General features: G+C 38.2%; 1 protein-coding gene across 4 annotated transcripts in view; it reads left to right on the top strand.

Annotated features, from left to right (window-relative positions):
• LOC121329796 (MOB kinase activator 2-like) overlaps window positions 1–20,471 on the top strand; it is a 78,646-nt gene extending 58,175 nt beyond the window's left edge. For 3 of the 4 annotated variants that reach the window (XM_041275613.1, XM_041275611.1, XM_041275612.1), the window contains exons 2-5: window positions 10,746–10,906; window positions 12,821–12,914; window positions 18,100–18,224; window positions 18,790–20,471. In XM_041275613.1, the coding sequence (XP_041131547.1) occupies window positions 10,746–10,906; window positions 12,821–12,914; window positions 18,100–18,224; window positions 18,790–19,058 (649 nt within the window). In that variant the 3' untranslated portion in view covers window positions 19,059–20,471. Of the gene's footprint in view, window positions 1–235; window positions 438–10,745; window positions 10,907–12,820; window positions 12,915–18,099; window positions 18,225–18,789 lie in introns of those variants that run through there. The other variant, XM_041275610.1, reaches the window with a different exon arrangement.
• Window positions 20,472–25,292: the final 4,821 nt, after the last annotated feature.

The raw sequence follows: 25,292 nt of genomic DNA, 5'->3' as shown, positions 1-25,292 counted from the left end.
CCAGGGGTCTCGGTTAGTTTGACCATGAATGACTCGGTATCGCTCTGATTTGGTGCCTGTCCATACCCCCTTTGTGGGAGTTTGGAAATTTGAACACGCCACTGTGGCTGCATGCAGTTTCGAACACACATTTGTTTTACTCTGAGGTTACCCCGCCTGCCCGATCTGCTGATAGGCTGTGATCAGAGGAGGCGGGCCAGACCTGATGCGACATAAATCTGATTCAAGTTGTTAGTTTCCAGAGAAAGAAGTTTTTATGTATTCAAAGTTTCAAACTCGCCAGAGTTACAGCAGCTTGGAAGTTTTCTTACAGTACTTACAATGGTTGGTGATCACTGTAGTCACTCGGGAGAGAGACAGGCGCTGCACTCCCAAACTAGCCCCAAAAGCGGATTAAGCTGTAAAATGGTCCTTCAAGCAGTGGGGAAAGTGTTAAGGTAAATTTCACAATACTATTAACTAAACATATGTTATGTTATACCAAAGTGACTGATAGTTGCCGTTGACGTTAATGTGAATCCATTATTGTAAAGACGGCGCGTTTCGCAGGATGTATGGTGCGCCTGTTGGGGGCAAGTGGAAGTTCTTGCAGGCGTTTGTTACTGTTTGCTAGAAATTCGGTTTTTATACGGCTGTTGATTGTGCACGAGTTGTAAAAATAATTATATAGGCAACAACTGCAGAAGAATAATAACAAACAACAAAAAAATGAATGAATGAACGGCATCAGCAATATATACCGTAACGTGAATGTAGTGTTGCATGCACTGTATCCTGTGCTACAAAAATGTTCTTTCAGCGATTTTAATAGGTTTAATTAAAAAGGTTTCATGTTCATTTTAACTATATATGCGCCACACGTGTCCAGTAAAGGCGAGCTCTGTATCCTGCACGTTCCTTAATTTAAGCAGCTGTACAGTAAGCACAGCAGTACCTTTTATTCAGGAACGTCAAAAGAAATGTAAGATTATTTAGGGTGAGGTTTATTGTCCCAAAATTTGTGTCACGGCATTGCAATATTGTTTTTGTTTCTTTTATTCCTTAACAGATTACTTGATTTAAAAAAAAAAAAAAATGCTATTTGTATGAAGACTTGGAGCAAATGATGTTTGTTACTCAAGTACAGAAGAGTGGTACATTTTGGATTAGCAAGGTGTGATGCATAGAGAGTACATGCTGATTTAGAGTTTTAAAGCAGTGTCTTAAACACACTCAGATTTACAGTAGCCAACATTCCACCACCGAAACAGCTGCCTACCAAACTGGGGACTGTCTGTGGCCTTCAACAAAAAGGAGACAATGGAGAAGGCAGCTGGTGCTGGGGGAAATGTACTTTTAAAACCATTATCCATTTGCAGTTACAGTAATGCAGAACTGATAAGCAACAGTGTGGGGTAGAGTTACCAATAAACTGCCACTTCCAGCAAGTCGTTAGTCCATTGTTCTTCGGGTAAAAGTGTTTTATACTATCAAATTGTTAGCATTGTTTTAGTCCTCGTCACTGAAGAGGTCTGTAAAATCATTTATTTTTCTTCAGTTTTGTAAGTGAGGTTCTTTTCGGTGTTAGAAATGGCTAAAGACAACATGATGGTGTTGTTTTACCCACTTTAATACAAACATTTCCAGGGAAAACCATTAACACTCCTTTTTTCATTTCACAGTTTAAAAATGTAATATTGCAAACCAAGCTTTAGTGCTTTTTTGCAGGTTTTTCTTCTTTCTCCACTACTGGATGAATGCAGTTTATTTGATGTGGGCATGCATGCATGCCGTGGCTAATTTTAATTCACTGACTTCAAATGAGACTGGGTAATTAAAATAAATGCAAGATACAAGTCTTGTGGATTAAAATTTAAAGATCTACAGTATGCATCTCTTTTGTCTAAACAGTCTTTAGCATTTTGGGGTGTGATCCGTTTGGATACCAAAGCAAATCAAAGGCTACAGATTGTAATTTGCTAATCTTGATGAAGAACGGATTAGTCACGCATATAAATGTAGATTCATTTCCTGTTGAGCAAAGCCCCCCTATTTCAGTCTCAGTGATTTGGTTGTTGGGGAGTAACTTCCAAAAGTGCCTTTGGAACCTCCACTTACTTTAAATAGTCCTTGGAGCTCTCTGCTGCAACTCAAGAGGTTTAGGAATTGCAGGTGAGGTTTCTGGGGCTATTAGAGAATGATGGATCGCACATACTTGCAAAAAAACCCCAGCATTTTTTGTAATACCATGTTTAGAGGAAATAAAATTCAGAGATTATTCCCTGCATGCTTTTAGGATAGGTGGGTTATACTACTGTACTGTTGTTTACTGTATGTACAGCTGAAACTACCAGTACGAGAATGTAAACAAACTAGACAGCCAAGAGGGTCTTCAGTTGAGTTAACAATAGAGGGATATGGTAAACTGTCACTCAGGAATCGTCATGTTTCCTTATGAAATTGAACATGATTGTGAGACATCTTCAAATGCACAGCATTACATTTGTCACAGGCATGCAGAAACATTGAACCACTTTGGAATACATCAATAAGTTTGGGCCTAGATGACAGAAATTGTCTTGACATTTACTTCAGAAACATAATAATCTGTGTCCTTCTATTTATTTATTATTTTTTAATCATCTTACTACAGGTGTATGTTATTGAAGTGATGCACTGTACAGTAGTTTTGCTTTCAGTGCACAAACTGTAGTTTAGGGAAGTCACAAAGAGCAGCTTGTTCCAGAGAGACTGGGGAGAAAATGCTTTTAATCCACAGGCATCCCTGCAATAACCCTTGGAAGTCGTCCGTGCTGTTTTTAGTTCTGTAATGGCAGCCTCTGGCTTAAGAGGTGGTATTTAGCAGCTTGTGGCTTTTGGAGGAAAAAAAAAAAAAAAAAAACATTGAATCTGTTTCTATTATGGTATGTATAATTTACAATTACACACATGCATAGCCCAGGATATTGAAGTGGCTTGCTGTGGCTTGTGTGTCATTATCCGGGAGTACTGGGATCTACACAGAGTCTAGCAACATTTGCTGAAAATTGGTATAGTAAAGTAGGAATCTTGTTTTGTCATTCTGAAATTCATATTTTGAGTGCGACTGACTTGGACGGTTTCAAAGTCTATTAGCATACTGTACATGTGACATTCTCTAGTGCCTTGTTTCTGTAGCGTGTTTTTTTTTTCGTTAACTGGTGCAGTTTATAACATCTGTTTACTGTATTCTTTATTTTTCCTCTTACTTTTTTTTTCTGTAGCATGTTTAACTGGTTAAGGATTTCATAATGTTTCAATGCTAAATCTTATTAATCGAAAATTTACGATATCATAGGCTGTATTGATAATCAGTTACAGTACCTTACCACCTTATCCTGGTTGCTAATGGTAAAATTCTGCACTGGCTGCATCAATGAAATAGAACCTCTACTGTGTGCAGACATAACTGTCTGTGACACTTTTGTATATTTTTGGATCTAGTACCTCAAGCAACCATTTTAAATTAGGTCCACATTCCAAGATTTTGAGATCTTTCTCAGAACTGCTTTTCTAAAAGTTTTGAAATCTGCAGAGTTGGCATTAGGGATAGCTGGAGGGGCCAAATGCTACAGATTGCATAACACAGCAGTAAAATAAGGAATTTGGTTTAACAGTGAGAAGCGCGTATACTTTTTGTTCTGAGGTCAGAATACCTTTTGTAATTGTGGAGTGGAGGGTAGCCCCTCCTGGCTGTGGTTTATAAGTAGATAAGTGATTGAGGTGAACAGCGAGTTTAATATTTAACATGGTTTCTGTTTACAGTTATGTCTGTTAAATAGGTCTTGTGTAACCGTCGGTAATTACAGCTGTGCATACAGTAAGTTAGGAAATAACTAATGGTTAAAGCTGGCCAGGAGGTTGCACCATTGTTTTTCACGGTATATTAAGAGACTGCTCAACAAACTCCCTGGATCTTGCAGTCTTTTATTTGATAGAGTTGTTCCTGCTCTGGATGCAACTATTGAAGTTCCTGTAGTCCAGCTGCTATAAATTCCTCTTGTATTGTTTATAACAGTGTCTTTGAGACTTTGTGTCAGATATCCAATTTTACCTTGCCTGTAGGTAAACCCTACACCTTTTACTTTATTTGAGCAGGTGATTTGCATCATGGGCAGTCCTGTACAATACTTGTACTGATGTGCCAGCACAGGTTTAAGACCAGATCTTTACATCAACGCGGCCGGAATTTCTCATTGATTGTATTCAGCTTCATAAAAAATTACATAATTCACTTCCCAACCTTCTGGCCGCCAAGGGCACTTATAGCAGAGGGAGATTATACACAATTCAAAGTTCTGTTGAGTTTTAAAGTATTAGGCACTGCTGTGAAATCAATGAGCATCCTCGCTGATAGTCTATTCAGGCAGACTGTAAGAGAAGGGACTTTGGATCCGGTGCCAGTCATGCTATTGTCACAAATTCTGACAACTAATCAAAAGGGAGTGAAGACTGTGCTGTCGATGCCTTCATGTGAAGAGGTAAAAACCTAGCCTGAACTCAGTGGGTGCATTGCCCCTGCTGCAGCCCGTTCACCTGTGTCAACAGTGTTTCCTCCCTGATAATTACCATGAAAACTGCTCATTCAGCTACATCTGTTCTTGTGTACCTAACAGCACTTTCCCCTGCTCTGATGTGCAATGTTTAACAGGGCTTGACAAACACTGCAGTTCAATTAATAAGTTGTTGAATGAGGCTTTTTTTTTTTTTTTCACACGGACGTGTTTTCCCTTAACCATAGATGCATGAAAATACATGTAAATGCATTAAAGTGATGTGTCCTCCGTTTGAACATCAGTTTTAGTGTTCCCCTTGTGTTTTTTATGGTGCTCAAATTAACAAGCCCAGGGAATGTGAATGCACTCTGTTCTTTCGCGTAATAGATATACGATATACAGTGCATTCCTATGTGACACTTTCCCAGTCTCTTCAGGTCTAATAGTGGTATGAAACTTTTTTTTTAAATTTTATTTTTGAGTTTATTCAAGGAGGAGGGGGGTGGTGTGTTCTCTGCCAGGGAACATTAATATTATTCTTTCCTTTTTTTCACAATGCATTCTCTTACAGAGCAAATTCTGCCATAAAAGGTATTGTATGCTTCCAGCACTGGACACAGTGCTGTAAATAGTGAATGCCAAGCTGTCGCAGCTATGCACTTGAGGTGGGAGGGAGGTGGGGGCAGTGGTACACAACAGGGAAACCTGCAGGCAAAGGATATGGGTACAGCACTGCAGTGTGATTTGTTCAGGGCTTGTAAGTGTCACCAAAGCAAAGCTCAGGGGTGCTCTTGCCATTGAACTCCCTTTGAATGGAGTGTTGCCATTAGCTAGCCAAGCACTGCCTAAACCTCTTGTTCTTTATGTCCTGTTACAGAAATGGAATTGTGTTTTAATGTCTTTGTTTATTTTATTTGCTTTTACTTTATTTCTAAGACTTTGTGTGTTTTGGCACCTAAAGGGAGAACTCTGGTGGTTGATTGTTTTGCATACCTTTTTCGTTGTGTTTCTAAATGTATATATTTAAATGTGATAAAAAAAAATGAAGATACCGTATTTGAAACAACTTTAAAATGTAAGCCGGGATCTTACACTTAGTGCTTTTATGTTACCATCAGAACAAACACTTCCTTTGCCATTATCGCCAAGGCACATCACCAAGGTGCACCGTGATGGGTGGCGGGACCAGATCTAGAGTACTTTTTGGTCGGCATCTTCAAACATCTTCTGTTTATTCCACAAACTGCAGGTGCACTGTGATGTTGTCCTGGCCTGACCCAAACAAAGGAAATTACTGTATGAATTCCAGAACCATTGGTGTATAAAAGCAGACAGGACCGAACATGCAGAGAAGGAACTGCCCAAATCCCTTAGGAATGTGAACTGTGTGTGTTTGTCAGTTGGCGTTTTATTCTGTAGTTATATTGTTTTGAAAACATGATGATCTACATATTTTCTCTGCGGTTTGATTTAATTGTTTAGAGGTTTGATGAAAAGCTTCCTTCCAGTTACAGTAGAATTCCACATAATCCACACAGCCTGCTTTATTAGGACAGGTGAGTCATATAATTCAATATTTCCTCATACTGGGATGTGAAACCTTATCAAAATGAGTAAGCATGGTTAGATTCCAAGAGGTTTTGAAAACAACTTCACAAGAGGACTGCTAGTGCACTGTTCTTGCCTAAACCTTGGTAACTAAATTTTGTCACACCCAACCAGTTCTATGTTTATGGAGACCAAAGAGAATTGAGTCCTCTGTCCTGGGGTGGGATTACAAATCCTTAATTACACCCCCCCCCCCCCCCCCCCTTTCAGTTTAGATTGTCTGGCAGCTGTTTAGCTTTCTCTCCCAGGCTAGATGATTTTCACTGCCAGACTTCACCCTCAGCAATCTGCAGGATATCCTGTGTTTATGTAATAATTGAAGGGGTCAGTGGACAATTAAAGGAGAAGCCGTCAGTCGGAGTTCCCCCTAGTTATTCACTGGACATGAACATTGACTTCTGTTCGCCTTTTGGGATAATATTTTATAGCTGGGGAAATTCTGGAGTAATCCATGTAGTAACTTATTAAACACCTAATAGTGCTGAATTTAGAAATACAAAAATGACAAACCATTTAGACAAATTATTTCTCATTGTCTTCAAAAATAATTTTAATGACAAACGTTATTTTATTCTAAATTTGAGTCACTTTTGAACACCTTGTGATTTTTGAGCCTTTACCCATAAGCATTTTCTTCCCCAGAGCTACCCAGCTGTGGTGTACCATCAGGGTAGTACATGCTTGCTGGGTGGGACTGATTTAGAAACTGATATAACCCCCAACTGCACAGTTTAGGCTAAATGTCCCAGGTGGGAGAAGTGATTCTCTTGTAAACTTTAACAGCTGGGCGGATCAAATGTAGCAAAGTAAGCAACCAAGGTTGGAAATGTATGGCAAAAAAGATCTTGTTAACAAGATCTTCTGGCTACCAATTCTTGGATCTGACCAGTTCCAGTAGATACTGCTTCTCTGAACCAGAACTGTCCCTCAACATTGCAATTGGGGAACCAGACTGACTAGCATTTCCTTGCTGCAGTAGTTTTTCTTTATACCTAAAATCAAAGCATCACCAATAGTGAATGACTTTGAGCTTATGGATTTCGCAAGGACTTGAAGAAAAAATAAATCATGCTCCATATAACCTGCAGCCTTTCCAGACCTGGAAAGGGTTTCTTATAGGCTCCAGTGGTGTGGAAGCACAGGCCGAAAAGCAGGGACAGGAGCCGCAAATAAGGGTTCTGGCAATTCTCTTCAATTCTACACTCAGTCCAATGGGTGGGTGTGCCAAAGGTTGTCCAAAGTAGGTTCCTAGACTTTGCAATTTGAGCTTTGACCAGTATATTAAGAATACTGTACCAATAATATTAAATAGTAGCCTACCTGTGATATTTGAATAAAAAAAGTTTCAGTGACTTCATAAACATGTAAAATAGTTTTAATTATTGGTTAGTAATTAAATGTTCTGAAAGGGACTGTATTGGAAATCATTCACTGTAGTAAAGTAATCAGTACGTTGGGCAGTTACATTGCTTTGCAGGATTGTCAGTTCAGTACCTACAGTACCCACACCTACTTGGCTGTTACCCATCGTCTATGTACAGGTCGACCATTTATATGATTCTAGACAGCCTACAAACCAACATGCCAGAAAACAATTACAAAGGGAGAAACATTTTACATCTGTTTTCTGGCAGTCAGCAGTATAGTATCTTTATTTGTTATTGCTGTTCCTCTTTGATGAAGCAGTAACCCAGGCCAGTACAATGTGAGGATGCAGTTATATGTCTGATTGGCATTGATGCTACCTTTATGTTTGCCATTCTCCCAATAACTGAACATGCTGTAAGCAGTAAGTGATTGCACCACCCAACCCACATGCCTTTGCATTTTATTGACTACTGATGAGGTCACCGTCTCCACAAGAAATTTACATTCACCTCTTGAGAATGAATTTGTACAGACTTTGCTACTTTGTAAAGATATAGCAATATGATGCTCTGTGACTTGAACTCGGTGGAGGGCATCATTCACATATAGTAGTTTCTTTACTGTAAGAGAACCTTCAGACCTGACCCTGTAGTTTTTCCTTCAAACTGCTAAGAAAACAATATGCATGCAGTAATACACGTATACTTCAGCTAATCTAAATTGAAAGTAGTATAGTCTCTTTAGATTGCACATATCTGATTTTTAAACTGAAATATAACACATGATATCTATTTAACAAGTTCCTCTCTGGTTTAGGTAGCAGCAGTCCCCATGTGTTGTCCTTCTAAAAAATAATTATCAGTAAAAATGATGTGCAATAGTTTACACAAGACAGCCAGACAGGCTGGTATACAATAAACTTGACGTTTATGCTTTTAAACTTGAAGTTTATGTTTCAGCCAAAAGATCTGGCAATATTTTGAACACCTTCTTAACCAGGTTATATGGCACTACTCCTCCAAGGTGTTTGCAAGTGGCAACAAAAACAATTATTACTGGTTCAGCTTCATTTGTGCTTACCTGTTTTTCTGAGGCACCATGTTCAGGTATGCTCTACAAAGCACAAAAACACCCACACAATCAATAAAAAAGAAGAAAAAGCCTTTATTCATATATTAGCTTGCTACTTAATTGTGTTCTTTTATGCTTTATAAATATTTTGGTGTAACAATACAGTAAAACCACAGCACACATGCTCATTTACAGCAGTCACAATACAATAAGAACTGAGTTGTAAGTGGATCATGTGGATGATACTTTGTCTAATACTATTGGCTGAAAAAATCGTTAATTATGGACTGTTAAAGTCTGCTTGAAGTTTTTAGAATCTGATTTTGAGGGGGGTTTTTTTCTGCATTAAAGGCTTGAATTAGATATGGTGGAACATGCACGGTGTTAATACTGTCAAATACTTTGCTTTTGGTTGTGAATGAACTTTCATTGAGAGTGCCTTCAGATATTTTAGTGGTTCTATGATCAGTTAATGCATGTGCTAAAATGGGCTAGCAGTCCTTATGTCTCTAGTGTTCTCAAGTGCCCATTTATAAATAGCTGAGAGCCCCTCTTGTTAATTCTGTGAGCTGGCCCTCTGTAGTATAGATGAGGTGTGTACTGAAAGGCGCTCGGCCCAGGTAGTGTACACAGCAGCAGACTCGCACAAAGGAGGGGTTTGTGTGGAAAGGGCAGGCAGACTACAGGCTTGGTGCTGAAATGACACAGAGCCGCTAACAGGCCAGCTGTGTAAAGGTCAGGAGCGTCTCCCTGTCTGCAAGACACACAGAGCCCTCTTTCTGTACACCCCATACGCTGTAGAACAGCCAGGGGGCTGGTTTATTATTTCTGGGCAAAATATCACTGCACTTGTGGCATTTTGACGTACACTGCTCAAGAGGAGCAGCTTCTAAACAGAGGCGTGCATTGATACCTTTTTTTATGTGAGCTGTACCATTTGATACCAGTACTTTTTAAAACTACTATCCAGTATCTTGAGTTTAGTAGGTCTATTTGACCTAGGGGTTTATTCAAATAATTCTGCTGATAATCTTTATTTAGCCTACATCTAAACTGGGCTCTTTGTTTACCACAGTGATGAAAGCCAGTCTGTAAATGAATGTGGGCCTCTGTCTTCTATCTTGAACTTTTTAAATGGTGTTGGTATGAGTGTTTAGATCAGTTGAATAAGCAGATCGTTCATTTGCTGAACAGATGGATTGGTTCTGCTGTTATGGCGCAAGTGAGAATACAGTAATAACAAGAGGTTCATGGACGCAAGATCAAGGCAAAGCATGAGGTCAGGCAGAGAATAAAAGTGAACAGAAAATCATTGATCCTGATCTCAAGGGACTGGCTGACTGGAGATCATTACCAATGAGTACCTCTCCTCCAGGAACTGTAAAGGAAGTTGTCTCGGAGTGTCAGATAGCAACATAAATACCAGGCAAAGAAAATGACTAATCAGGAGGAGGTCTTAGTCTTATGGTGTATTGTAAAGTAAACTGCAGTGTCTCTATTCAAGTGTGTGTACTGTGTGCATATATTTTTTAATCTCATCCTGGTGTGGTTTATTTGTTTTTCCCAGCTTTGTCTCTCATGACCTTTTGAAGGTTGTTTGAGATCTGCAGTTTGGTTGTAAAAGTGGAGTTCGGGGGTTAAAAATAGCACTGGAAGTAAAAACAATAACTCTTTATGTACCTGCTGATCAGCAAGGTGTGAAGTTACAATGTTGTGTAACAAAAATAACCCAGTTTATTGTTTATAAAGATAAATACTGTGCGGTACACCTTTTTAGGTTTGTTTTGTTTCTGAATGGGGTGTTTTTATTTATTTATTTATTTATTTATTTAATGTGGCTGGTTTGTTTATCCTTTTACAAAACTTTAAACCTAATATGGCCCAAATTGTTTTGACAATTGATGTTAATAATAATAATAATTATTTGTTTATTTAGCAAGCGTCTTTTGTTTTGTAAATTAAAACCAGCATGGGGTACTGTGGCTAATATTGTTATTTTGAAGAAGTAATTTGGTTCCAGACAGCTGAATTTTATACGGTTACTCTGATAAACATAAAGAGATTGCCTCAATTCCTGTCTACTGTATAGCATCTAACACTAGACTGCTCTGCTTTCTCTGTCCTTTAGCTGTGCAAGCTATTGGAGAAAGTTAACATCTGTTTATTTCCTTGTATTTCTCGCAGGAAGTCAAAAACGAAGCCCAATGGTAAGAAGCCGCCCACAGAGGAAAAGAAGCTCTACCTAGAGAGCGAATACACCAAAGTCAGGGTCACCGATATAGACCTGAAGGAGTTGGTCATGTTACCCCGAGAAATCGATCTCAACGAATGGCTAGCAAGCAATAGTAAGTCTCCGGCCTCACCAGGTGGATTGGTTGTACTAGACTAGCAAATCCTGACCTATACCATGAAATGCCTGCCGATAGCTGCTGTACAAGCCCAATTTAGATACTGTAATTCTATGATAAGCATGTCTCCCTATTGTTATGGATTATTATACTGAGCATCAAAAGAAACTTATCACTTATATTTGGATAAAATTCACTCTGTGATCAAAAAATGACAAACTGATTTGGAGCCGGTGCAGTGACTTTTTATTGTGCTGATTTAACAAATGACATCACGAATATCCTGCAAAATGATCTGTCGATCTTGGGCATGTGTTGTGACTCTTGTTCTCCCCAGTTCCCCTGTCATTGACAGTGTGTGTCTGGTTATACCATCTCGCCAGGTTTGAAATTGCTGGCTGTGAGTACCCACGACAGCGAGCCACAGTACACTGCCCTAGTCCAGCCTCCAACATGCCGATTGCACAAAGGCGCTGCTCCTTGACAGGCGTGGCATATTGTTTTTTTTTTATGTGATTTTCTTTTTATTGCTTTTATTCAAGCTTGCAATTCAACAGCTGAAATCACTCCATATCCAGTGTCCAATCAACTGTCTCACTAATTATGTGATTAAGTGCATGTGCTTCAGTCATAGTTACTCAAGCGTGTCATGGTCAAGGATGAATGATTTAAAAAAAAAATTGTCAATGCCCATCATTTTATATACCTTATTTATTTTCGAAATGTGTAATAGCAGTAAGTTTCTTTTGATGCTCGGTTTACTTAAGTTTATCAAAATTATCAGCATGAAAAATGTAACTTGGACACTAGAGTAGGCTTTTCCAGTACCGTAAGGATGACGATCAGTAGCAATGTGACCAGGCTCCAGTCCCAAGTGGTTCGGATATGCAGAGGTCCGCTGTACTTTACAGTCACCTGTAACCTTACCTTACAGCTGTACCTTACCTCTGTCACCTTACAGCTGTAGCCCTAACAATTCAGTACATTTTGAATTGATGTTTGAGCAAAATAATGTTGCTTCCTTCTAAATGTAACATTTACAGTTCCTCTGTTGTACTGAAACGAAACGTGTTACACTATACAAAAGACAAGGGCTTCTCCTCCAATTGTCCTGTCTAATTTTATTACCAAGTTTCTCTTTCCTACTTTTGTATATCGTACAGTATTGTTTGAGTGTTATGAATAATTCATTCTTTCATTCGTCTTAGTGTTCTAATGAATAAAAACACTCTGTCAAAATAGAATTTTAACATGCTGTTGCCTGTTTTCATACAGCAAGGGGGAAACAAAGGGATATTAGATAAGTTGCATACATAAGACAAAGATTTGTCTTCAGGCAAACTCTGTATCCTTTTGGTTTTCATTGCCTGCCAACAAAGAGCTTTCACAGTGTTGTTAAATACCTGCAAGCTAACTTCATGCAGAACTGTAAAGCTGCCCTGTTTTTCATCTAAAGTAGTGTTTTGAAGTCATTGTATTATAGAGGGCGTTTGTTTTTATGAACTTATGCACGGAACAGTATAATGACTAAGCCTTATAATTAGTGTTTAGTGTATAGCACTTCAGATGAAAAGCAGTGCTATTGCAAGTGTGTACAGAGGCTGTAAGGTAATTGTGCCTCATAAGAGATAGTACAGCAAAGTGGGGCCTTGCAATTGGGGTTTAGTGAATAGTTTGATTTCTGTCACAAATGGTAATTAAAAAGGTGGTGGTTATTTTGAAAACCTAGTATTTACTTAAGTGACATGAGTGTGTGTGTGTATCAGGGGTAGAGCACTACATGATAAAGTGCTTTTTCTGTCTTACAGATTCTGCAGGGTTTAACTGGGGCTCGTTTGTAAAGGTTTGTGGTTATTTCTGTTAGCACCGGCCTTACTGATATTTTCTCTTCATTCTTCTTTCATTTAACAGCAACAACCTTCTTCAATCTCATAAACCTACAGTATAGCACAATCTCAGAGTTTTGTACCGGGGAGACCTGTCAGGTCATGTCAGCATGCAATACGTAAGTAACTACTTTTTTGGTTTTTGTCTTCCAAAATATAGGTGGAGAAGTACACATTTTACAATGAGATTAACATAGAGCAGTGACAATCCTAGAAAACAAAGAATATTGGTAGATGCTAACGGAACGCACATGACAGAGACTTTCAACTGCAACAGTGGCCCAAATCCACATCTAGGTGAACCAGAACACAAAAAAGTTGCTCTTAGACTGGAAGTATCTAAAAGAAACTGTAGTATCAAAAACAGATATCATTTGTAACTATGAACAGAGATGTATTGTGCACACAACAGAGGAACCCTATTGTTTCAGATAAAAACAAGCTATTTTCAACTGTCTACAGAATGTTCGATTTCTATATATTATATAGATATATATATATATATATATTATCTATATATATATATCTATATATATATATATATATCACCCGGTCGTCTTTTGCAAATATTGTAAATATTTAACTAGTTGACAACTCTACACAGTTAGTCAGATTATTCCTGACCTCGTACACAGGGTTCAAGACAGACTACACAATGTCGCCGGAGATATCCGGCCTTCAACCCTGACTACCATAGAAACTGCTGCGGGGATTCAAAGGTCTTGCTCAACCAGCCAAAACAAAAATGGTTGTTTGTGTAATATAAAATAAACCACAAATATGCTTTTTGTTGAGGTGCCAAAAATACACAACTTTGTACTGTCGCCTTCTCCTTTGTGCAGCTGTGAAGATCTAACGGCGCCTTTGTAATGTCAGAGATCTGCACATGCATGCATCTGTCTGTGTGTATTAGAAAAAAAAATGTTTAGGGAAAGAAAAGGGGATTCAGCAAAGGCAAGCACAAAGAAACAAAAAAAAATTATTTACATCTGGAGCAACCGCCAAAGCTGCCTGCAAGCAAGTCTTTTGTGAAACTCAAAAACCATGCAATATACATTTCTTGACATTATCTTATGTCGGGGATTGCCCAAGTAACTAAATGGTTTTTCTAAAAAAAATGTTATAGATTGGATTTGAAACTGGTAATGAATTTAGATAATCAGTAAATTGGTATGCATGCAAACATTTTGCATATTATTTAACAATCTGGGACCACTTTAGAGTACCATGATTTACAATATATAGCAATCCTAATATAATCCTAGCATACTAATTCATACACTTGACTTGTTGGGGATTAAAAAGCCACCTTCATCTAACTAGGCAAGCTTTGCACCACCCAAGCTATTATTTACAAGGAACTCTCGACTTAGTCCTATACAATCCTAGCTGATTTAAATAAGTACCTTGGAAGCAGGTGCAATGCAAATGCACTTACCTGATGTTTTTTTTTTATCTAACTTGGTTGAGGAGCTTTGCACTATTGGTTTAGCTGGCTAACGCTGTTAGAACTTGAGAAGCCCTCAATTCCTGTAAACCATTTGCCTTGTAATTAGTAATTTAAAAGCACAGTGATCCTTTTTGAAGATCTCAGCATAACGTTGTGACGGTATGCAAACACCAAGCTTCTGTTATCTCCAGTGAAAGGGGGAAACAAAATCTATCTGCAGCCTTATTCTTTAAATACCGACGTGCAATTAATATAAGGAGTAATGCAGACCCAGCAATTTTATATAATAGGGGTGTAATTCCGTTGAAGTTCTCACCAGAATACTAAGCAGTAGCATATCCTTAATATTAACCTTGTTCATTAACAATAGTGCAATGCATGATATTATGCAGGTGGGACTGGGGGCTACAGCACCTTTCAAACTGGATGGATACACAGTACTGTTATGTTCACAGCTGCAACCTTGTGTCTGTTGGAGAAATGGCCTCTTTTTCAAGGGGGAAGTGGGCATTTATTGTGCCCTCATAATGCCCTGATAATGTTTATTCAAGCCCATCAATTGCCCTGGAGGTAAGCAGTCAGTCAGGTTTAAAGTCATCCCTGAGTAGACTCACTGGTGCCGCTATCTCTTATCTGGTCCAAACGCTTTTCTACTGCTTTGCTGATAGACATTTTAGTGTAGCTTTGTCTGGGAATGTGACCGCTGTCTGGGAATGTAGCAGCCACTATATACAGTCCCAGTGGGAATGTCGTTTCTTTCAAGCCTTGGATTATCCAGAGATGTGCATCAAAAGCTGCTCTGCAGTAAAGGCTTTGTCAGAATGTTTCTAAACATTTTCAGATTTTTTTTTTTATTGCTTTTCAAAAAAAAGTTTTAAAAAATGTAAACAACCTCTATGTAGATAAAAAAATATATTTGCCTGTTGTATGCAGAATAGAGCAAAGGAGGAATGCAACCCGCCAGAGTGGTATTTCAGAACTCCAGCGAAACACAAACCTTGCTCCACCAGGTGTCTTATCTCCTGGCAGCCACTGGTCTAGGCAGGCACGCTAATAAAAAGAAGCATTTTGTGGTGTTAACCAATGCGTGCCATAAGGGTCCACCAACTTATCCCAAATAAAACGTTCGCCCATCGGCCTATATTACACCTGATATGTAACCTGGAAAACTGGTAAAAAAAAATAATCATTTGCATGGCTTTTTGTACTTCCTTGAATAAACCCAGATAAAATCTTGGACTGGGATTCATCAGACAGGTTTCTTCAGTGCAAGTGTGACTGCCACAATAGTATGTCAGAATGTGTGCTGTAGAATGTCATGAAATGCCTTCCTGTTGTTCAGACCTGTCTCCACTGTTTGACTGGATATCGTATACAGTAAAGGACTTTCAATAGTGAGCTGGCAGTTTATCTGTTATAGGTGGATCAGTTTGTGTGGATTCCAGCTGGTTTTGGAACCCATTGGTTTTATTGTACAACAGCCTCTGTGTGCATCCAGCAACAAATGTCTCTGGAATGCTTGTGTGATTTAATAAAAAAAAAAAAAACAATTTGATAACATGTTCTATAATCACATGGGCTGCAGGCAGGAGCCAGCATGCTGTGGTGTTAGAAAGTATTTGTAATTAGTCAGAAAATATGCTTGCATAGATCTGCCGTTTTAATAATATTTACTTCCCGAACTTCCTAAAGTCATTTTAACGTGCAAGTACCAGTAAGTCTCACTTCATATGCATTATTGCACCTTGGAGTGTCTACATTGTACCTGCTTCTGTTTTATTTCAGCTTCCTTAGCTCAGTTGTAGGTATACATGGTAAGTAACCCTTCCCACCTTATAGGACACAAGTGGAGAGATTTGTTTGCAGCCATGTGGTGGAGAAAAGAAGACATGAATCCACAATCTAGAGCGCCATAATGACCATTGTAATAGCTAAAAAATCCTTCACACAATGGTTATGTATCTAATCTGGCTCTAATCTAACATCATATGGAGAAAACAGCAACATTTTCATATGATCTCTCCGCTCTCGCTTTCTCGTTTTCCCTCTGTCTCCCTAAAAGTACTGAGGTGAAATCCTAGTTTTGCAGCCAATCACAGTACTGTAAACAAGATACCATTGAGGCTGTTGCTATAACACGATTCCCAAAACAGACCCTGCTGTTGAATTTGTACAGCTCCAGCACAGTATCATTGGCTCACACTCTGGTACTAGCGCACAGCTCTAAGCTACTTTTAAATGTCAGACACCATGGCTCCAACTACAGTGTACTGCACTCCCGTGTAGTTTAATAATCTAATCTCTGTATGAGAACTAGGACGTCGCACGCCCAGAGACAGGTCATACAAGGAGCAGTTTGCATGTATGGCTGCAGGAGAGTTTAGTGTATTACTGAATAATTGATAGAATAAAAAACTTTGAACATTGTTTTATTGTACCAACATCATGAACAAGTATGAACTAGGGCCTGACTCAAGCATTTGAAAGTAAAACTGATAATTTGACGTGATAAACAAAAGTCTACATTGCTAATTCCATGGTCATTTAAATGGGTGGATCAAGTACACGTGATACTGAACATTACATTTATAAAGCTGTATCACTGGATACATTTTTTTTTTTTTTTTTTTTTTAGACTGCCACAGTGTTTTTATAATAGTCACTTTTCCTTTAAGTGGAGACCACAAAACTCACATCACCAGTGAACTTTTCATGTATCAGGAATTTCACAAAACAATGACTAACAAATGAACTCTCATAAATGACAGATTTCACTGGAAATGTGTGCACTCTCTTTACTCTTGCTCAACCTTGAAAAAAAGGATGATGTTACCCAAAACACAAATTCAGACAGGCTGCTTAGAGTAATAAATAAGGTCTGGGGTTGTGTGTTTAACCAGGCTAATGATTTCAGAAATGGGCTTCTTGTCTTTTGCACAGTGGTGGTGGTGGTTTGAGCGATGCCCTGTTAAAGCTGGGTTAAAGAGAACCAGTCTCCTGAGGGAATCGTGTGTCCTGGTTTGTGGGGAAAGAGACACTGGATTCTGTGTACCCTTTGTTTACAGAGGGACTCTTTGCTTCCTTGATCTTGGCATACAGAGGTATAGTGGTGTATGGAAAAGTAAGACTGACTGCACATTAAACAAATAAAAAGCCACAGACTAGATGGGAAGAGAAAGCTATCGGAAAGGAGCAAAATCCTTATTGTAACAGTCAACATGTACAAACAGACTTGCTATTTGAAGGGGCAACAGCACTTCTATCCTGTTTAATGCAATAGGTTCAAATATTAAGAGGGTAATTTTTGAAAATGGTCTGAAAGAATTCTAGGTATAAACCCTACTATCTAGTCAGGTTTGCAGGAATCCTGCAATGCCTTAGCCTTATGTCTACAAAACCAGTCATGAACGTAGCCAAGGATTGCATTGCTTTATGTGTCTTGTTGTTGGACCTGTGCTGATAAATAATGTATTATTTATCCTTTATACTTTTATTGTTAAAAAAAAAAAAAAAAAAAAAAAAAACTCCCAAGGAATTCATTATATCTTCAGTATTGCAGGCCTGGGGGAGTGACATCATAGGCCAACAAAGCTTCTAGCCTCATTGCACCCAGAGTGTGGCGTTAATAATGAACACCTTGTCATGGTTTCTTGCTTCAGGGAAAACAGACCCAGTCTGCTTCCCATGACACTGTGATACTAGCAGCCTGTTACGAATCACAGTAACACTGAAACTTTAATATAAAAAAGGTTACGATTTAAAGGAGACTTCATAGTGCTGGTTCTCTGTGATATTCTCTTTCTCGTCAGACCACCCCAAACAGTATTTGTGTTCACGTCCCTTTCTTCCCACAGACAATACTACTGGAACGATGAGAGGGGAAAGAAAACCAAGTGCACCGCCCCACAGTACGTCGACTTCGTCATGAGTTTGGTGCAGAAGCTGGTAACAGATGACGACATCTTTCCAACAAAATACGGTGTGTACCCAAGCTCTTAATGGGGGACTGGCATTACCTGCTGCTCAGGAACTTTGAAACATTAGGGTTGATGAAGGACAAAACCTGGGAGAAACAACTTGCTGTTCTTTCTTTGCTACAATATAAAATTGTGTTTTATTAAACTGTATTAACCCTGGATCGTATAATGCAGTACCACAAGTGGCAGTTCACCAATATATGTAGTTTCCAATCATGGCACATGGACAGTCATTTTAATGCTGTTGGAGCCATTTCAGATTGACTCATACATCATAGACAGCAAATTAAACTATTCATCAGCCCGATTCGACGCTAGAGCTAACTTTTATTTCAGGGTCTGGAAGGATCAAGGTGTCAGAGTGTAAATTAACAGTATAATGTAATTAATTTATGGGCTCTTTCAGGCCCAGCTATACCAAGCAAAGCACTTGTGGCACAAGTGCTATTTGCTGGCCAAATATGGCATTTTGGTCAAGCATCAGATTCATGATTTTCTCATTCATGTCTATTGGATGCTGTCTATTCAACATAATTTTAATGAATCTTTCTTTTTTTTTTCTTGCAGGGAAAGAGTTCCCCAACTCGTTCGAGTCGCTAGTGAAGAAGATCTGTAGGTACCTGTTCCATGTTTTGGCACACATCTACTGGGCACACTTTAAGGAGACGGTGGCGCTGGACCTGCAGGGACACTTAAACACACTCTACGCACATTTCATCGTATTTATAAGGGAATTCAACTTGGTGGACCCCAAGGAGACCTCCATCATGGACGACCTGAGCGAGGTCCTCTGTAGCAGCTTGGCTGACGCACAGAACCACGTTAAGGAGAGATGAACCGTCCCCACTGCCTTCCTGGTGCTATGACGAGGAATACAAAACAAGACAAACGAAAAGAACAATATGGGACAGTAGTAGCTCTTAAGAAAAATCAATTACAAAAATCTAGAGTAAGAAAGGACATTGACCCGTGCAGGGAAATGCAAGTGTGCTTTCCCAAGGCAAGCCTGCTGCCCGTCGTTTCATTAAGAACCACGCTTTTTTTTTTATTTTATTTTTTTTACCTTGGGACATTCATTCACTCTCCTTTTCTCACCCCTTTTCTGTGCCTCAGACTAGGATGGTGGTGCTGCCACTTTTAATGTATTATTGTGTAATGTTATACAAAAAAAAAAAAAACTTTTAATTTGTAGTGGCTTCTGCTTAATACCACAGACAGAGAGGGGTTGAGTTAACAGCCCCAGGGATGTTGCTGTTGATTCATCTCCTCTTGTCTGCGGTATTCAAGAATGCATCTGTCTGAGTGGTCTCCCAGTCAGGACCTGGGAGAGGTGAAAGTTTCAGTTCAGCCTGTTGAGATGAAGTTATCATTTAGTCAGCTTTATGTTTTTGTAATTCAGTAAATCAGCTGGTAACCCCTTTTAATGCAGATGGTTGAGCCCCAGCTTCAATGAGCAGTAAGGGACATGGTGTGTTGAGGCAGGGTTAAATAAATAGAAGAGCCATTTCAAAAGCTAAAGCTCCTTTTTAAGACTGCACGGTTGGCAGAGAAAGGGCGCTGTTTTTTTTTTTCTTTTGTTACTTCACCATAGCTCCTGTTTAGAAAAGATGCATGCATAGGACAAAGACAAAGCATTGTCTGCAAATGTGTACGTTCCAGTGTTGAGATAACTGAAATTGAGGGGCATTCTTAGCTTTATGTTTAGAGACTGTGGCTAAGTTAAAGACCTCTGCACCTGCAGATTGGGATGTGTGGTCTCTGGAGGAATACGTTTAATTGACCACCCCTGAAACAATAAGAGGGAGAAAAGAGTAAAATATGAATCATAGTTGCTGTTCCGGTTTATTTAATGCAGAATTTTGTTTGGCAAAAGAGACCCCTCCCTAGGACTTTTAAATGGCTTTTTTATATAACAATAAACGTAATAGTAAATTATTTTTAAAATAAGTGGATTATTTAAAGAGCAGGGTGAATGAGATTGGTCAAGACCCTGGCTGCATCACAAAATGACAGGTGCTGTGGTGGCATTTCACCGTTTCTGTTCTTACCTGCCGAGCCCTGACATGAGAATTCTGAAAAGGTGCAGTTGAATATTTTTGTATTATTATTATTATTGTTATTTTGACATTTGCAGGGTTTTCAGTTCTAGCTTTTATGTTTTATGTATTTAAATAATTATAAGTTAAAAGCAATTTAATATTTTACGCTCTGTGAATTATAATCTAATATCTAATAAAAGATAAATGCAACCTCCAGTCTCATTATATTTCAATTGTTTAACTACTTTGTATTAAAGTGATGGTATTTGTGTGTGTGTGTGTGTGTGTGTGTGTGTGTGTGTGTGTGTGTATATATATATATATATATATACACACACACACACTGTATACAGTGCCCCTCTCTAGGAGTCTCAAACCCTATACACCTCATGATTTAAGTTTACTGCAGACCTTTAAAGGAGACTAATGTTAAAACTGTGTTTAATAATCTGCTTGTTTTAGATGTAATTTCAAGAGCACTAAAAGACTTTCCGTTAATTTAAACTCTGATAGTTTTACTTGAGAAATAAACCAAGTTGCTGTGAAAGTAGCTATTGAGCTGAGCATAGAGTTGGACAACAAGCCATTATGGATTTTCATGATTAAAAATGCAGTTTTGTGGACAGCCTGCTTTTGGGAGCCTGGCTTTGGGATGTGGCCAGAATGTGAAGCAGAACAGACCCAAAGCATCCACTTTACACCAAAGCGATGTAAACTTCTGCAACCATTTCATTATCACCAAAAATTGAATCTGCCCATTTATCAGTTTAAATGTGGAAGATGAATGACTGGAACATTCAGAATAGCTGTTGTCTAGTAACAACTGCTTCTGTAGATCTGTTTTAATCATTTTAGTTAGGACAACAGCACAATAAAACCTGGGGTAATTTAATAAGCCTCTATTTGTTTGAGACAAAGTTGAGGAGCTCTTACATCAGCTTGGGTTTGAACGACTCTTGGAAAGCAAGTGCAAACAAATCAATATGAATTATTATATTATAAACACTGTAAATTGTACTAAAACTGGTGAAAAAAAAAAAAGCTTTAATATTGAATATGTGGAGGTGCACAGGTCTTTACTTAACCAAAGAAATCAGAGTGCAGGCTGTTGCTTAGTTACAGGGGTAGTTTGATAGAGTGAGGCAGATTAAGGAGGAAGTATCCCACTATCGTTCATCATGCAACTACTGTCCATTTCTTTTAAGCCTTGGCTCACCCATCTAGCATCTTTCAGTGGGCAGGAGAGATTTAAAGCAAGGTTTTCAACAACCGATCATTTCAGACTGGTTCAGTGTGTGTGTTTGAAGGTTGCATTATAATACATTGTAAATTGTGTAAAAAGAAAGAAAGTGGAGGTTGGCGTGTTGTAGCTGAAATATAAGTAGCAACCATTGGAATTTCTCTTTGAATTTTTTTTTGGGGGGGTGACATTTTATGGGGTTTATATCAGTGGTACAGAGTGGGTAAAAATCAGAAGCCCAAATTATACGTAGTGTAGTGCCTCTACCAAATGCTCTTTTGGTGCGGACTGAGCAAGTCATTCTGCAACAGACCCTTGCAATTTTATACAATGAAAAGTGTTACCCAAGTAATTGCATTGAAAATGTATTTAGCAGTTATTGCATACTTAGTAATTTGCATATACCTGATATATGCTCAAACGTATTAAACCCTTCTCAATTTTTTTTCTTTGAAAAACTTGCATTTTTATTTGTGTTGCCTACGCAAAAATAGAAGGAAGGTTTGCATTGGGTGAACTCACCCAATATAGTGTCACTGTTCAAAAGAACCCAGTGTGGGTACAGATCTGTAAATACCATCTGGGATTGCTGGTTTAAGAAACGTGAACACTGCTTTGTACAAACGTGGCTGTGCCTTTGTCTCTTTCACCACCTAATGTGCAGATCACCTGCTTTGGGGTTCTGTATCTGATTGGGACATGATCACCTCCTTGTGGATGAAAACAATATTGCACCCTACTGACTTCGGGGGGGTGGATCGGTAGGAAGAAGGCTTAAATAGAAATAGCAATGTTAAGGTGTAATAAGCAGGACTATACTGCACCTGTCTCACTGAAATATTAACAACATTCTCAAATGCATGCATTCACTGCTCATAGGAAATGTAATAGGTCAGGAGGGGGTATTAAGTTAATTGGGAACCATCAGACTTACATATGGTGTTGTGACAGGGTAATGGGCTTCAAGTGAATGAAAGTAAAAATAAAACCTGAAATTATATTAAAAAATACTCCACAATGAAACAAGAAGGTTTGTGTTGTGAGAATCTTGTTAAGCTAATAAGAGGTTAGGAAATGTTTCATTAAATGTTGGTTAAACAGAATTTTGATCCAGCGCACTCTGTGTGCACTTCCCTTCATAGCGTTCCAGCCCCACCTAGCGGTAAAAGGTGATACAGCAGGACTCTACAGACGCACTATAAAAAGGATTTGGCTGGTCAGATGAAAATGAAATTCTTATCCTGGACACACCATGCTATAAAGCAGGGTATAACCAGAAACCACCATACATGTGGTAGCATCAGAAATTACCACAACTGGGTAATCTTGTGAATTTTGAATACTTTTAGTTGACAGGGTTAGTTAAGGTCTTTGCACAGGGCCAGTGATAAGGTAGTCACAAAAAATAATTCTAAACAAGAGTGAATACAAAGGCAAGGAATGGGCAAACAAATCCGGATTTGACTTTAACTGACAGAAATGTATTTTAAAATAGCTTGGTTACAGTATATAATAATAATAATAATAATAATAATATTTCTGTTAGAATTACAACTAAAACACAGGATGAAATATGTACAGTTAAAATAAGTATGACACCTTAAATGGTTTTGGCTGCATTAGTTCTTTTTTTTTTGTTGTTTTGTGTTGGGTTTTTTTTGCACATCATGTACAGCAAAGAAAGCCTGGAATATCTGAGTATGCTGGCTTTATTTATTTGAGTACCACTGATATAAACTAAAGGGGTACTTTATTTTTATTTTTATATATTTCCTTCACTTTGTTATTTTATTAAGTGCTGGTAGCTGTCCCATCTCTTTTTACCAGACCAAATCCTAGAAAGAAAATGCTGCACAATGCAGTTAATAATAGCATGGTTGGCTTTGGAGTCAAACAATGGGTTTTGTAACCGAGCAAAAATGACAAGCAAAAAATATATTTCATTTATGTGTGTTTTTTTTTTTTTTTATGATTGTTATTTTCTTTAGAAGTGTAGATTTAATTTGCCATTTAGAACTTTTGTTCTCTGTTGCATAAGAACACATTGTGCTTGACCTTTGGGTTAGAGTCAACTATAGTTTTTGCAAATGTGTTTTATTTTTTTAGGTCACTTTCTGGCTTCATTAATATAAAAAAGGGATATAGACCCAATGTCTTGTCTTGATTTTCTGTCCTATAAACGTCCAACCTCATAAACCCAGTGATAGCAGAAAACATGACAGTGCTGTCATTGACATTAAGATGTAGGCTTATCACGGGCAGTTAAGACACCAATTAAAGTGCTGTGTGACCCTTTCTCAGAATGGACAATGGAAAGATTTCTTTGTCTTTGATCCAGAAGTACCTGAATTAGAACCACATAGCTCCTTTGCTATTCCCATGGAACCCTTAATCCTGTCGGCGTTGGTTCTATAAAGATCCATTGTTATGGCAGAAGGTTCTGGCTAAGGGTTACAAATCTGATGCTTCATTTTTATAGCCTTCTATATCAATGGATGTGTATCATTTACACTATCATATACATCCTCAATGAAAAGGGAAACTGTATAGTCCTCTTTTTTAAAATAATTTACACAAACTATTAAATTACAATGATTTGCCATGCGTCTTCTAGATAATACCAATTATTAAACTTTAATATAGTTTGCTGGTATACTTTTACAGCCTTATTTATTACAATTTGAAAAAGTGTTTACATTGTGTCTATCCTGGTGTGTTCGTTTAACTACAGGAAAAGTGGACGCAGTGTTTCCTACGTGTCAGGAGAGTGCGATCGAGGCCTCAACAAAAACATGTAAATAAAAACACCAGCTAATACTGTGTTAGGTAAGCATAGATACACCATGGTGTCGACATGCGCATTACATTTCGCCTGCTTTGCCATTACATCGATGCTCCTCTTTCTTAAAGTGTAACATTGTAATTAATGCTGTGTGTGTTACCGATTTACATCTTTAAAAAGTTGTTGGCAGATTTTATTTTAAGATTGGGAAGGTTTAGGTGCACACAGGTGTGGCTAGTACACTATCAAAGTAAAACAATATAGTAGGCCAATTTATTTAATGAAGGGGAGGTAGTTATATATTTAGCTGTGAAAGTGGTACAATAAAATAATAAATAATGTGATGTTTTCATAATTTCATTTTAGTGTTCATGAAGGGTGAGTAACAGTGGCACTTGCTATAGTGAGCCACAGTAAAGACAGACAGGTGCCCTGTAAACTGCCCCTTATTGGTCTAAGAGCACACTTTAATTTTGTCCTGAACCCCACTTGTCATTCAGTCTTGGACTGTTGTGCCTGCATCAATGTGTGGTGCTTATGCAATATGGACTAATAATAATAATAATAATAATAATAATAATATCTCTATAGCACCTTTCATAGTGAACCACCATCACAAAGCACTTTATAGAGGTAGGCTGTCAACTGTGCATTATACACTGATTTAACATCTCATCCACAGGATGGCGCTCAAGAAGGTTAATGGACAACTACTAACGGACAAATCGATTTTAAGTACACCACCTGGTCTCAATTATTTTGCCTAATATAGGTTAATATGTTTAAAATATACACTTTATTTTTTACGGAACTAAGTGAAAAGAATAGTTAGCTTTTATCACAGCGTTTATAATATTTTTAAATAAAACAGCATAACATCAGCATTAAAGTACTGTATTTTAACATGGCAGTGTTGTAATGTTGTGGAGCCTGATGTATGTACTTTAGCTCAGATCAAGGGATGGAAATTCCCATTGCATAGCAGTTTGACCATTACAGTATCATTGTA

This window comes from Polyodon spathula, chromosome 17, assembly GCF_017654505.1.
Source record: "Polyodon spathula isolate WHYD16114869_AA chromosome 17, ASM1765450v1, whole genome shotgun sequence".
Lineage (NCBI taxonomy): Eukaryota > Metazoa > Chordata > Actinopteri > Acipenseriformes > Polyodontidae > Polyodon > Polyodon spathula.
The sequence above is the reverse complement of the archived record's forward strand: the minus strand, read 5'-3'. Positions and strand labels throughout refer to the sequence as shown.